We start from the raw sequence: 14,232 nt of genomic DNA, 5'->3' as shown, positions 1-14,232 counted from the left end.
TCTCCTAATCGTGCGCATTTCAGGAGATATTTACTGTATACTGCGCCGATGATTTCATCTGCGCATGCATTGTAAAGAAATGCCCCACCACCACCATCATTTCTTCACGAGTAAGTGCTGTGACCGATGGGCGGCTCCCGTGCGAATGCACTGGAGTAATGTCACGCAGCTCCAGATAGTCACAGAGCCAGAGTCTGCGGCCCCGGGAGATAGAGGAGCAAACATAGATGCAGCCTGCAGCGGGGATGGCGCGGGCTTTGTTTGCAGGTCAGTGTTACATAATGTGCTAGTATGCAATGCATACAAGCACATTATGCTTTTACTTTGCAGGGTAAAAGAAGGGAAGTAAAACCCATGAGATCAGGGTTTACTTTCTCTTTAGAGCCTTGTACACAAATCGGCTGTTTTGGCAGGAACTGGACACTTTTTGGGCCCATGTGTACAGCTGTCTGTTCTGTTTGTATGGCATCCGCAAGGTTGGTAATTGCCTGACTGAGACCAGAGGAATGCATGATACAGTGGGGAAAATAATTATTTGATCCCCTGCAGATTTTGTACGTTTGTCTACTTACAAGGAAATGGAGGGTCTATAATTTTTATCATAGGTGTATTTTAAATGAGAGACAGACTATCAGCCAGAAATCCAGAACAAATACATAAAACAAATGCTGCAAATTGAGTTGCAGTTAAGTGCGTAAAATAAGTATTTGATCCCCAAGCAAAACATGACTTGATGCTTGGTGGAGAAACCCTTGTTGGCAATCACAGAGGTAAGACGTTTCTTGCAGTTGGCGACCAGGTTTACACACATCTCAGGAGGGATTTTGGTCCACTCTTTACAGATCTTCTCTACATCCTAAATCCTTTCTGGAGACTGATATGGCCACTTCATTACCTTAATGTGCTTCTTCTTAAGCCACTTCTTTGTTGCCTTGGAGACTTTGCCACATTGGGATCCATCAATGAGCCGCCTCCAGTGTTCTGGCTGAGGAAAGAAGGTTCTCATCCAAGATTTTAAAATACATTGCCCCGTCCATTGGCCCCTTAAAGGGTCACTAAAGGATTTTTTTTTTTTAGCTAAATAGCTTCCTTTACCTTACTGCAGTCCTGGTTTCATGTCCTCATTGTTCGTTTTTGCTTTCATGTTGCTGTAAATCCTCTCTGTTCTGGACACTTCCTGGTTGCCTGTTTCCTGATAACTACAGTACTGGGAGATTTCTCACGGTGGTCACTAATCAAGGAGGTGTGATTACTGTGTGTAAAACGAAACTGGATTGGTGCTGAGGAGTTTTAGACAAAGTATCACTGCTCTCTATTGGCTGACTGCCCTCTATTGGCCCTCTATTGGCTCTCTGTACATCAGAGAACCAGCAAACAACAGCAAAAACGAAACTACACTGCAGGCACATTATATGATTGTTTTTTTATCTATTTTTAATCATTTTTAAAAGGAATCAGTTAACTATTATGTCTCTATGCCCTGTAAACAGTCATTTCAGCGAAAACATTTTTTTCCTTTAGTGACCCTTTAATGCGGCAAAGTTGGCCTGTACCTTTAGTAGAAAAACTGCCCCAGTGCATCATGTTTCCACATCCGTGCTTGACTGTTGAATGTTCTTAGGGTCATAGTCAGCGTTTTTCTTCCTCCAAACACGGCGAGTCGAGTTACTGCCAAAGAGCTAAATTTTGGTCGCATCTGACCAAAGCACTTTCTCCCAATCCTTCCCTGAATCATTTAGATGTTCATTGGTATGACTGTACATGTGACTTCTTGAGGAGGACTCACCGTGTTTGGAGGAAGAAAAATGCTGATTATGACCCTAAGAACACCATCCCTACAGTCGAGCAGAGGTGGAAACACTATGCTTTGGGGCCGTTTCTCTGCTAAAGGTACAGACCGACTTTGCTGCATTAAGGGGCCAATGGCTGGGGCCATGTATTGTAAAATTTTGGATGAGAACCTTCTTCTCTCAACACTGAAGATAAGTCATGGATGGGTCTTTCAGCATGACAATGACCCAAAACATACCGCTAAGGCAACAAAGGAGTAGCTCAAGAAGAAGCACATCAAGGTCATGGAGTGACCTAGCCAGTCTCCAGACCTTAAAGTGTTTGTAAACCCTGTTATACCACTTGTACCTACAAGTAAGCCTATAATAAGGCTTACCAATAGATACTGTAAATATCTCCTAAACCTGCATGGTTTAGGAGATTTTTATCCATATACGCTTGCACCAACGTCATCGGCGGGTGTGCACTGAAGAAACGGCTTGCTTAATCCTTTCGAAAATTTATGGAGGGAGCTGATACTTCGAGGTTGCCAAGCAACGGCTAAGAAACCTATGGCCTGCATCAGCCATGGAGTGGGCACCAGGAGCTATGCAGCCTTTAAAAAAGCAGTCCGATAACCTTATGGAAAGAAACTCATTGTCCAGCTATCTCTGCAATCCACATCTCAGAAGTAGAAAGCTGGGAAGTCTATCTCATCTCAGCTACCTCCACCTGGATAATGGGAAATGGGCTCTTCATCTAGACTTGGGTTCTATGTAGAGCTGGACCAGATTTTGCACTTGGCAGTTTTGGTAAATCAACCCCACAGTCTGTGTCTAATTTTAGGCAAATATACAGATATACTTGGGTAATTTTTGTCTCTGTTTATAAGAGTCTACCTATACTAGATTTACTAGAGTAATGCTTCTCTTTTTTTTTTTTTTTTTTTTTAAACATCACCAGGACTTATGTTAGTGGCTAAGGGATTCTTAACTTCAAGACATTGGGGTAGATTCATATAGGGAGCGCGTATTTGTGTGCGGGCGTAACATATCCTATTTACGCTACGCCTCTGCAACTTTGACAGGTATTCACAAAGCAAAGTTGCGTAGCGTAAATAGGCCGGCGTAAGCCCACCTAATTCAAATGTGGAAGATGTGGGCGTGTTTTATGTTAATTTATTGTGACCTCACGTAAATGACGCCTTTTCCGAACGGCGCATGCGCCGTCCGTGAAAGTATCCCAGTGCGCATGCTCCAAATTAACCCGCAATAAGCCAATGCTTTCGACGTGAACGTAAATGATGCACAGCCCTATTCGCGAACGAGTTACGCAAACGACGTAATCAACGGAAAATTTGACGCTGGTCCGACGTCCATACTTAACATTGGCTGCGCCTCATATAGCAGGGGTAACTTTACGCCGGAAAAAGCCTAACGTAAACGGCGTATCTGTACTGCGACGAACGGGCGTACGTTCGTGAATAGGCGTATCTAGCTGATTTACATATTCTAGGCGTAAATCGGCGTACACGCCCCTAGCGGCCAGCGTAAATATGCAGTTAAGCTACGACGGTGTAGGAGACTTACGCTGGTCGTATCTTAGTGAAATTCTGGCGTATCTGATTCTTTGAATCAGGCGCCAAGATACGACGCCTCACACTCAGAGATACGACGGCGTATCTGGAGATACGCCGTCGTATCTCCTACCTGAATCTGGCCCATAGTTTTGACGTTGGGGAAATGTCCCCAATGGGACACAGATGGCGAAAAAAAAAATGTATGGTGGTTTATAACCCTCCCTTACTCTATTCAAAGCTAAAAAAAAAAAAAAAAGTTTTTCCTTTTTGGTTATACTTTGAATTTGGATATTTTGAAAAATAATATTATGTCTTTCTGTCAGGTGCTGGAGTTAATCTGTACACGTGAATCAGGGGCAGTGTTTGAAGCAGGCGGTCTGAATTGTGTCCTCACTTTCATTCGAGACAGTGGTCATCTAGTTCACAAGGATACTCTGCACTCCGCTATGTCGGTGGTATCACGGCTGTGTGGCAAGATGGAGCCGCAGGATACTTCTTTGGAAACTTGTGTTGAATCCCTGTCAAGCCTGTTGAAGCATGAGGACCACCAGGTGAGGAAATAATTTATATTCAGATTGGTACGATTATAAAATCTTGTTTTGAAGATCTGCGTAGATAATGGGAGACTTTCCGTGATATTTCAATTTTTTCCTTTAGGTTTCAGATGGAGCCCTGCGTTGTTTTGCCTCACTAGCTGATAGGTTTACACGACGAGGTGTGGACCCTGCACCACTAGCACAACATGGACTTACCGAAGAATTGTTATCTCGTATGGCAGCAGCAGGAGGAATAGTTTCTGGTCCTTCTTCAGCCTGCAAACCAGGGCGTGGCACCAGTGGTGGTCCTTCAACTTCAGGAGACTCCAAAATTAGCAACCAGGTCTCCACAATTGTCAGTCTGCTTTCTACGCTGTGCCGTGGATCTCCTGTAGTAACACATGTATGTTGCTCTAAGAATCTTGTAGTTTGTTAGTTCTGCTTAAGTACAGTTTACATCTCTGTTACATATGCCAATTTTTCCCAACAGGATTTGCTTCGTGCAGAGTTATTGGACTCTATGGAGAGCGCTCTGCAAGGAGATGAGAGGTGTGTGCTGGACACAATGCGTCTTGTAGACTTGTTGTTGGTGCTTCTGTTTGAAGGCCGTAAAGCTTTGCCTAAATCGGCTGCTGGCTCTACTGGTCGTATCCCAGGGCTTAGAAGACTAGACAGCTCAGGAGAGAGATCCCACCGCCAACTGATTGACTGCATACGTAGTAAGGATACAGATGCGCTAATAGATGCCATCGACACTGGAGGTATTTAAATACTTGACAACTAGTGGAAAAGGTGTGTGTAATATAAGTACTGTATGTTGTCACCAGCTAATGAATAGAGGAGAAAACTACAAATGGGGTTCTGTGACAACTGTTCTGCGAGATTTTCTTTCAATTTCTCTAGTACTTATAGAAAGCGAAAACTCCCCAGTGGAACACGGATAAAAAAAAAAGATAGGATTTAACCTTTCCTATGCTCTATCCAAAATGAAAAAAGCATACATTTGGCCACTGAAAATAGGTTAACTTTAACACCTATGTAAAGTAAAAACATAGTTTAGTTTAGGATACATTGAGGAAGTGTATAAACATCCTGTAAGGTTTATTGCTGCCTGTATGCACACCCACTGGAGAGATTCTTCCTTTCTATTTGTGTTGGTGACTATTGTTTCTTGTACTGAAAGTAAAGGGCAATTCAAAATTTGTCGTTGCGTTAACACAAGAATTGGAGGTGAGGAGAAATATCCAAATGGGGACACCTTTTTTTTTCCTTTCCTAATTGATGGCTGTCTAAGGCTGCCACTTGCAATCCTGTTGCTGCCTAATAGAGTACACCTCAGGGAGGCAAAAGTCTCACCTGCTTGCATGTGTTACACCTTCACCGGCTCGATGAGTGAAGCGTTGCTATATCTTAAAGCGGGGGTTTTCCCCCTCTAGCATAAAATGAGGCATAGTAGCGCGAGCTACAGTATGCCTGTCTTTATTTTTTTATCCCCGTACTCACTGTGCAATCGTAGATACAAGATTACGACTCCCAGCGGGGAATGGGCGTTTCTATGGAGAGAGAAGGGGATTGACGGCCGGCTCTGGCACGTCACGCTTCTCCGGAAATAGTCAAAATAGGACTTAGCGCTTCACGGCGCCTGCGCATAGTCTGTGCGCAGGCGCCGTATAGTGCCGTGAAGAGGAGCCGAGACCTGTTCCGGCTGTCTTCGGGGAGCGTGACGTGCCAGAGCCGGCCGTCAATCACCTTCCCTCTCCATAGGAACGCCCATTCCCCGCGGGGAGTCGTAATCTTGTATCTACGAGTGCACAGTGAGTACGGGGATAAAAAAATAAAGACAGGCATACTGTAGCTCGCGCTACTATGCCGAATTTTATGCTAAAAAGTTATTATGGAGGGTGAACCACCGCTTTAAGTGTGCAATGCAGGTCAAAGGCAACTTTACCCATAACAACTTGAATAAAAATGATGTTCTTTAGCAAGGAACATACATTCTACTTTATTAATTATGCTACGAAAATTTGTGTGTGCTGTAAATTACCTCCAGCTTTGCTCCTTTTTCTTGCTGGAGGCTGTCATTTTTCTGAAGACCAGAGCCCAAGCAGTAAATCGTGAAGCAGAACTGAACTCATTGATTAACCGTTTCAAAAAAGTTACATTCCTTGAATGTTGGAAGTGCAAACTGTCACATTTGATTGTGTCATCAACCAAAATGTTAAACCATCAATTGGCTGGTGTGATAACTGATTACATGTGCAGCACCATGACATTTGCAGATCAAACAGAAGCAGCTTCCTTGGTGGTAAAGGATAGGAGGGTTTAATTCCGCTTTAAGGCTGTCAGCAGATCGGCCTCTACAAACTTAGCAGTGCCTAAAAATGGAGAGCAACTGAGCATGTGCAGAACAGGGTGAGACAGTATATTACTGGGTTTTAAACAGTATAGACAATTAATTTTTAATGTTTTACATAGCTATACCTGCAGAAGTGGCCAGCCTGAAGTGATCTAGCAAGACTTAATTTTCTGACTAAAGTTCCACTTTATTTATTTACCATGGGTTATGAATAAGTTGCCTGTGTCCTGTACTCCAAGATATGGAAGTTACAGCTAAGGCAGCTTTTTGGCAGAGAGGGAGTGGCCTTTCTACTGAAGTTGGAAAAGCGGATCAGTGTTGTCCCTGTAGTAGCGATCCTCTTACTGCCGTGTTTTCACCAGTTATAAGATTGCAAGTGTGCTATTGGGTCAAAGGGGATCTTCCCCTTCCTTTTGTAGAAGTTATTTTTTCTGTTGTGTCTATGGGACAGGATTTTGTTGGCTTTGCATACACTTTGAGTGACCATAAATGTATTTTCTTTCTTTCTCTTTGAGGGACACAGTCTTTTTTCTCTTCCTTTATACTGCCTCATGCATGGCATTGGCAGACACACGTTAGGCCAGCCAAGGAAAACCTCTCCAACCACCAGATTTTTCAGTTTTTTTTTTTATTTTTATTTTTTTGTGCCCTAGGAGGATGGGTGTCTTTTCCTCAGTTCTGCTGGGGGAAAAAACATAACTTATTTTGACTAGCATAATTTATGTTTCTTCAGTGAGAACTCTTCTCTCCACTACCGTTCCAGCTGGTCTCTTCAATGCAGCTATTCGGGCTGACCTTTTCTCAGCCTAGCCTTTGCAGTGTTGCAGCTGGACCCTGCTGGATTGGACATTACAGGGCAGGTCCGGAAGTGATCTTGGGGCACCAAGTCCTGTGTAAGGCATAAAAAAAATCCCATTATCTGCCTTACAGCAATGCTGATAGAGTACTGATATCATTCTCTGTGTTGATCGTTGCGCAGACTCTGCACTTCCTTTCCTTTCACTATTTGAAAATGGCACTGTTTACATCTGGGGAAACTGAAAGTGACTGGAATGCTTGTCACTTCCTGTCTACTGTCCATATAGGTGATTCTATTGTAAGCCAGTGCAACCGCCGGATCGAATGCCAGTCTCCCCCTTGAGACCAGAGGACCCAGAAAAGAGGACATCTGTGAAAGCCCGGTAGCAGCAGCGCATTGCGGGCGGTATTGCCTCCCTGTCCCATTGCTTTCAATGGGCAGCAGCGGTGAAGGAGCTGTAAACACACAGCTTTAAAGATGCAGCTAGCACAACTTTTTTTTTTTTTTTTTTTTTTTTTTTTTTTACCATCCTGCTAGCGCAACGCTCCAGTGTGAAAACCCTCAGGCTTTCACATTGGAGATGATAGAGCATCAGTTTGAGGGCGGATTGCAGGTACTATTTTTAACGCTATAGTGCCTGAAATACGCCCTCAGTGTGAAAGGGGTCTTACAGACACCACTATCACAAATATCATTGATTGACAAGACATTGCTACTCTTAGTGTGTTGAAGGAACACCTGTGGGAGAATGGTAAAATTGGTGAAAGCCTGAAATTTTGACCCATCGTACTCTGCCCATTCAACACACTCATTTCAGACCCCAATCTATATTCAATCCTACCCACTTTTGGTACTGAACAAATCTGACTACATGATAGAGGTCCAACTGTTATTGTCTGGTAAGCCTCCTGCAGATGACTGGACTAGAGACTAGCTTGAAGATTTTGTATGAGAGCTAAGATCACCTAATAAATAGGATCAGCATATTTTCTGAGAGAAGGCACCATTTTTTATTATCCACTGAAAGTACATAAAAACCTGCTGAACCCTCCAGGCAGACTAAGGCTCAGTTCACACTGCAGTGCTGCGAATTTGTTCATTTTTTTTTTGTCCTGTTTGAGGTGCGAATTTACCGCAAATTCCAGGAGTTGGACATAGCTGCGATTGATGTTCCAGCCAATGGAATCATAATTAAAAATAAAAAAAAGTGTTAACTTCCTGGTTTTTGTGGAGAGTATTGTGGTGGAATTCGCACATATGTGAACCATCATTGCGATTCCAGAACGATTTACATTGATGTCTATGGAGACTAAATTCGCAACGCAATGCTGTTAACTCCCCCCTTTTTTTATCGCATCGCATTCGTAGAAGAATCACAACACATGTGTGTGAACGTCTGTCATTGAAAACAATGACTTTATAGATGACATGCGAATTTAGAATATTTTTGATGCATTACATTCGTTATGAACTCGCGTGAACCGGGCCTTATAGTAGCCTCTATGGGTAGTTTCACTAATGGATCCAATATTTTGATTTCTTTCTTCAACCACTGGTACAAAAGCTACCTTTTTTACATCTGTGATTCCACCCATTTAAGCTGAATTATTTAGATAGATAGAGAGAGATATCAATATAATAATGAATATCTCAACACCATTAGTATTGGGTTATCCATCATGCATGTGGTTGATGTTTTTTCTCGTTTTCTTGAACCTAGAAATAGTTTCCCCAGTGTCCCAAATTATTTCTAAAAACCATTTTGTCGACAGCAGGGGAATTGCTATATTCATTCCAGTAGTGAAGTCCATTGATACACATTTTTTGTCTGGGTAATAGTTTGTGTGAGCCTGCGGTACTAGCAGCCGCTACCCCTCTATTCCTGGTCCCCCTCTTTTTCCTAATTAATTTCGGATGATGGTACATTTTATTTTCAATCTAATTAATCCAATCTGAGGCTATACTCAAATTCTATGCACTCCAGTAGTTGCCGCCACCCTAGGTGAAAGCAAAGCTTCTTCAAAAGCTGATTCCATCAGCTCTGTAAAAAACTGCACTCTTGATACAGACTACGTAGAGCAGAGCAACATTATTAAACAAAAATTTTGAGAAAAAGGCCTTTTGATACATATTTAGTTCTGTCTGTTAAAACAAAAACCTCTACGGTGATCTGAACTTTGGAGTATCCTTTTACAAGACCCAATACTAGGGTCCATTTTTCTCAAAACACAAAAATTTGCCTACCGTCGAACACGTAATATTTATAGTCCTTTCATGTGTGCTTTCTGCCCGGCGTACTCGGTTTTTCTCAGCGGGGAATCGCTCCGCTGATTTAATTTTTTTCCCGTTTTTAAAAACATTTTTTTTTTTTTATTCTTGGATATATACATATTTGAATATATATTTGAGTACTGGGTGATTATATTGTTTATATGTGACGGTGGAGCTTCATGGATGACAAGGGTGCTCAGCCCCTTTCCTGCCTGCTCCCTCTCTTCCTGTTTTTCCTATTTAATCCTCCACTTCTTGACGACCAGACTGAAAACCTGAAGAAGGAGCGTGACCCTGAAAACATGTAGTTCCTCCTGTCAGCAGTGTGTGGTCCTCTTTGCTTTTCTGGCATCAGCTGCTTTGAATCTGTCTCAGCAGCAGGGCTTTGCCCATAGTTTCTGGATCCTCTTGTTTGACTTCCGCCAGGCTGTGATGTCACTTCCGGGCATCGGACGCAGTCCACACAGCCATTGGTTACATGTCCCCAGAGTTCCCGTAGCTACGGTTGTGGCTCCCTTTTCACTGGACCCCTTGCCCTACAGTTTGGGTCGGGCCCCTCTGCCAGTGACACTCCTGTATCTCCTGCTCAGCATTTTCCCTCATGAGCCCCTGTAACATCTGTGGCTCCAGCCTCCACCCAGGTCTCTGAATGACTGTCTTCAGACTGCTGTGTGCTCTGGTGTTTATCTTCACTTCTAATGGAATAAAGTGTTACTGACTGTACCTGAGGATTATTATTTTTTGTCTGTTGTTGAGCGCTGTTCTTTCCCCAGTTTGCTTCCATCTCATCGGTCTATGAGATCAGGACGGCAGCAGCCACAGCTCTATTCATTTTTTATTTACTTGGGATTTTGTCTATGCGCCTGGATATTTGTTTTAGTCCATTGAAGTGAATGGAGTGTCCGATCAGGTCCACCTGAAAAACTGACAGGCAGACCTGATCAGAGCACCTATGTGAAAAGGGCCGAAGCTTGTTTTTTTCCCCCTAGCTCCCAACAACCTCAAAAAAACTATTTAAAACTCTGCTTGCTTCGGGGAATTTTTTTCAGTAATTTGGTGGGTATGCTCCAGTGTGAAAAACACACACACACACACACCGCCGAGACTAGAGTCACACCTATGCACTTCTAGTGGCCTTGGTGTGCTAGAGTTCTCGAAGAGTAATGGCTGATCTTTAGTCTCTGGTCGGTTCTCCATTGTAGCTTAACCAGACAACGGTACTGCAACATCAGCCGCTGCTGGGCTGTTCTGTATGGGGAGGAATGATGTGCGGAAATTGGTTCTGCTTGTAACTGCTGCGGTGCCCGATGTGCAGTAACAGCCCTTGTTTTACTGTTTTGTAGAAGCAGCAAAATGTTAAATGTGTGTGTGTGTGTATGTATGTATGTATGTATGTATGTGTATATATATATATATATATATATATATATATATATATATATATATATATATATATATATATATATATATATATACACACATACACACACACACACACACACATTATATATATATACATTATATATATATATATAGTGTATTTATAATGTGTGTGTATGTATGTATGTATATATATATATATATATATATATATATATATATATATATATATTGTTTGTGTGTGTGTGTGTGTATAAAGGAGAGGAAAGCAAAAAATAAATAAAAAAGAAGGCACAGACATCATACATTCAAATTTGTAGACCATGACAAAACAAATTTTAGAGCAAATGGTATTCATGCAAAGTATTTTTAATTTTCACTTTTTTTTTTTTTTTTTTTTACCTCACCAAATTTGTGATATATTGCCTTATGTGCCCATGTGGCTTGTTGTGTGTGGGTTAAATTATTAGAACATTGTAAGCCAGATTTGGCTAGCATCGCTGTGCCATTGAGCAAGGCAGTACTGTAAGTGTTCTGAAGGCAGTACACCATAATTCTACAGGTGTCGATTATTTAGAAGATGCCCAACAATTGCTCCAAGGTTGAATATTTCAAAATACTTTTTTGAGCGGGAGACTTAGAATATTTTTCTCAATACATTGGTGCCATCTGGGAAATAGAAGTCAATACAGTTATCTAATAGGGATCCAGTATTTTTCATACACTTCCATATTGTGTTATAATTTTTTGTCAGATTCCATATATTTGACATCATTTTTTATCAGTTTTATTGTTCAGTTCCATATATTTTATGTTTTAGGTTAGTACGTTTAAAAATATATATACACATATATATAATTTGTACACATTAACTTTTATTAAGGGTTGCATAGTTGGCAAGGTTGAAAAAAGACACAAGTCCATCAAGTCCAACTTATGTGTCAGATTTTATGTCAGTATTACATTGTATATCCCTGTCCAATCAGTGTACATTACGATACATACACATACATTTTATGTTTACCGGTACTTATTTACCTATTTATGTTGTGGATTTTTGTTTAAAAAAACAAAACAAAAAGAGTATGTATATACACACACTTTCTGTTACCTCGGCAAGTGGATTTTTGCTTTGGCTTTTTAGGTTTGTTTTTTCGTATCTTCTACCTGAGATATTACATGCAGTTTGTGCATCTTTTCTAAATGCCACTCATTCATGTTCCTGGTCCAAGCCGATCCGCTGCTTGGTGCTCTCTATATATGCCTCCTTTCCTATGAAACATAGGTTTGACAAAAGGATGTGTACAGTCCTGAAACTGGTAGCCACGCCCATAACAGCGTCAGTGTTTCACGTGATCAACAAGTCTGAAACTCCCAGCTGCTTCTCCACATTGTTTTGCTTTTCACTCTGGTTTACCCACTGCCGCCCTGTTTCGGCTGCCGAAAATTTTAGTGCATCTCTAGTTGCTTTATACTATGCTGTGAGAGGTCTTTTCTGTTCTCTCCTGTTTAATGGATATGATCTTGAGGGACAAAGAATGTTCTAATCTGACTACAGTTGGAAATACTGGAATATAGGATAGGCACTATCAGACCTCTTTAATTTCTGAGGCCTTTACCTCTGGTAAACGGTGTATTCATGTGTTGATGGTTAAGCACTGAAGCACTTGCACAGAAGAGAAATGCTACTCCTGTGTGTTGTCGCACACATTTTTCACAGACTTTCATGGACTATATATGTTCCTTTACTAATGAATGGTCTTCACTTCAAATTTTTCTTCACAGTAGCTGATTTTACTGTTGTATGTTTAGCTTTGTTCAATTATTGTGTTTTCATGTGGATGTTTGCACTATTTATTCATATTTTATGGGATATTGATTGAGGGGACAGTGCAACCCATTGCAATTTTGCGCCTGTTGATATTCCTGTATTCGAATATTAGTGACTGCAGCTGCCCTAATATATTATCATCATTTTTAATTTTCTGATTTTTATGGTTCACTTATTTGCACTAAGTGCATTTTTTTTCATATTCAGTACCTTTTAAAAAGTATACATACCCCTTGAAATGTTCCACTTCTTGTCATGTTACAACTAAAAACATAAATGTATGTTGGGATTTTTTGTGATAGACCAACACAAAGTGCTACATAATTGTAAAGAGGAAGGGAAATGATAAATGTTGTTTTTTAAAGTTTTTTTTTTTTTTTTTTTTTTTTTTTTTTACAAATACGTATCTGAAAAGTGTAGTGTGCATTTTTATTCAGCCCCCTTTACTCTGATACCCCTAACTAAAATCTAGTGGAATCAATGGCCTTTGGAAGTTGCCCAATTGGTAAATAGAGTCAACCTGTGTGTAATTGAATCTGAATATAAATACAGCTGTTCTGTGAAGCCCTCAGGTTTGTTAGAGAACCTTGGTGAACAAACAGCATCATGAAGTCCAAGGAACACACCAGACAGACGAGGAAAATAAAGTTGTGGTGAAGTTTAAAGCAGGGTTAGGTTATTAAAAAAAATATCCCAAGCTTTGAACATCTCACAGAGAACTGTTCAATCCAGCATCCAAAAATGGAACAACTGGCACAACAAACCTAACAAGATATGGCCGTCCACCTAAACTGACAGGCCATGCAAGGAGAGGATTAATCGAAGAGGCATATGGTTACTCTGGGGGAGCTGCAGAGATCCACAGCTCAGGTGAGATTCTGTCCACAGGACAACTATTGGTTGTACACTCCACAAATCTGTCCTTTTATGAACGAGTGGCAAGAAGAATACCATTGCAGAAAGAAAGTCATAAGAAGTCTTATTTGCAGTTTGTGAGAAGCCATGTGAGGGACACAGCAAACATGTGGAAAAAGGTGCTCTGGTCAGTTGAGACCAAAATTATATTTTTTGGCCTAAAAGTAAAACACTATGTGTGGCGGAAAACTAACACTGCACATAACCCTGAACGCACCAACGCAGGCAGGGACAGGGAAGCTGGTCAGAGTTGATGGGAAGATGGATAGAGCCAAATACAGGGCAATCTTAGAAGAAAACGACCCTAAACATACAGGCAGAGCTATAATGGAATTGTTTAGATTAAAGCATATTCATGTGTTAGAATGGCCCAGTCAAAGTCCAGACCTAAATCCAATTGAGAATCTGTGGCAAGACTTGAAAATTGCTGTTCACAGACGCTCTCCATCAAATCTGACAGAGCTTGAGCTATTTTGCAAAAAAGAATGTGCAAAAATGTCACTCTCTAGATGTGCAAAGCTGTTAGAGACATCCACAAAAAAGCTGTAGTTGCAGTGAAAGGTGGTTCTACAAAGTATTGGCTGAATACAAATGCACGCCAAACTTTTCACATTTTTATTTGTAAAAAAAAAAATTTAAAACCATTAATTTTAATTCTGCTTCACAACTAGGTGCCACTTTGTGTTGGCCTATCACATAAAACCCCAATAAAATACATTTACGATTTTGGTTGTAACATGACAAAAATGTCAATGGGTATGAATACTTTTTCAAGGCACTGTACATAGTCCCTAG

The 14,232-nt window shown here is 41.1% G+C and overlaps 1 protein-coding gene and 1 non-coding gene across 5 annotated transcripts in view; both read left to right on the top strand.

Annotated features, from left to right (window-relative positions):
* HECTD1 (HECT domain E3 ubiquitin protein ligase 1) overlaps window positions 1-14,232 on the top strand; it is a 150,596-nt gene that overhangs the window by 49,904 nt on the left and 86,460 nt on the right. For all 4 annotated transcript variants that reach the window (XM_040332853.1, XM_040332852.1, XM_040332854.1 and 1 more), the window contains exons 4-6: window positions 3,673-3,900; window positions 4,007-4,288; window positions 4,376-4,646. In XM_040332853.1, the coding sequence (XP_040188787.1) occupies window positions 3,673-3,900; window positions 4,007-4,288; window positions 4,376-4,646 (781 nt within the window). The remainder of the gene's footprint in view (window positions 1-3,672; window positions 3,901-4,006; window positions 4,289-4,375; window positions 4,647-14,232) is intronic.
* On the top strand, window positions 10,410-10,542 carry LOC120921470. The gene has a single exon (XR_005744889.1). It is a non-coding gene; the product is annotated as a small nucleolar RNA SNORA3/SNORA45 family (small nucleolar RNA).

This window comes from Rana temporaria, chromosome 13 (assembly GCF_905171775.1).
Source record: "Rana temporaria chromosome 13, aRanTem1.1, whole genome shotgun sequence".
Lineage (NCBI taxonomy): Eukaryota > Metazoa > Chordata > Amphibia > Anura > Ranidae > Rana > Rana temporaria.
The sequence above is the reverse complement of the archived record's forward strand: the minus strand, read 5'-3'. Positions and strand labels throughout refer to the sequence as shown.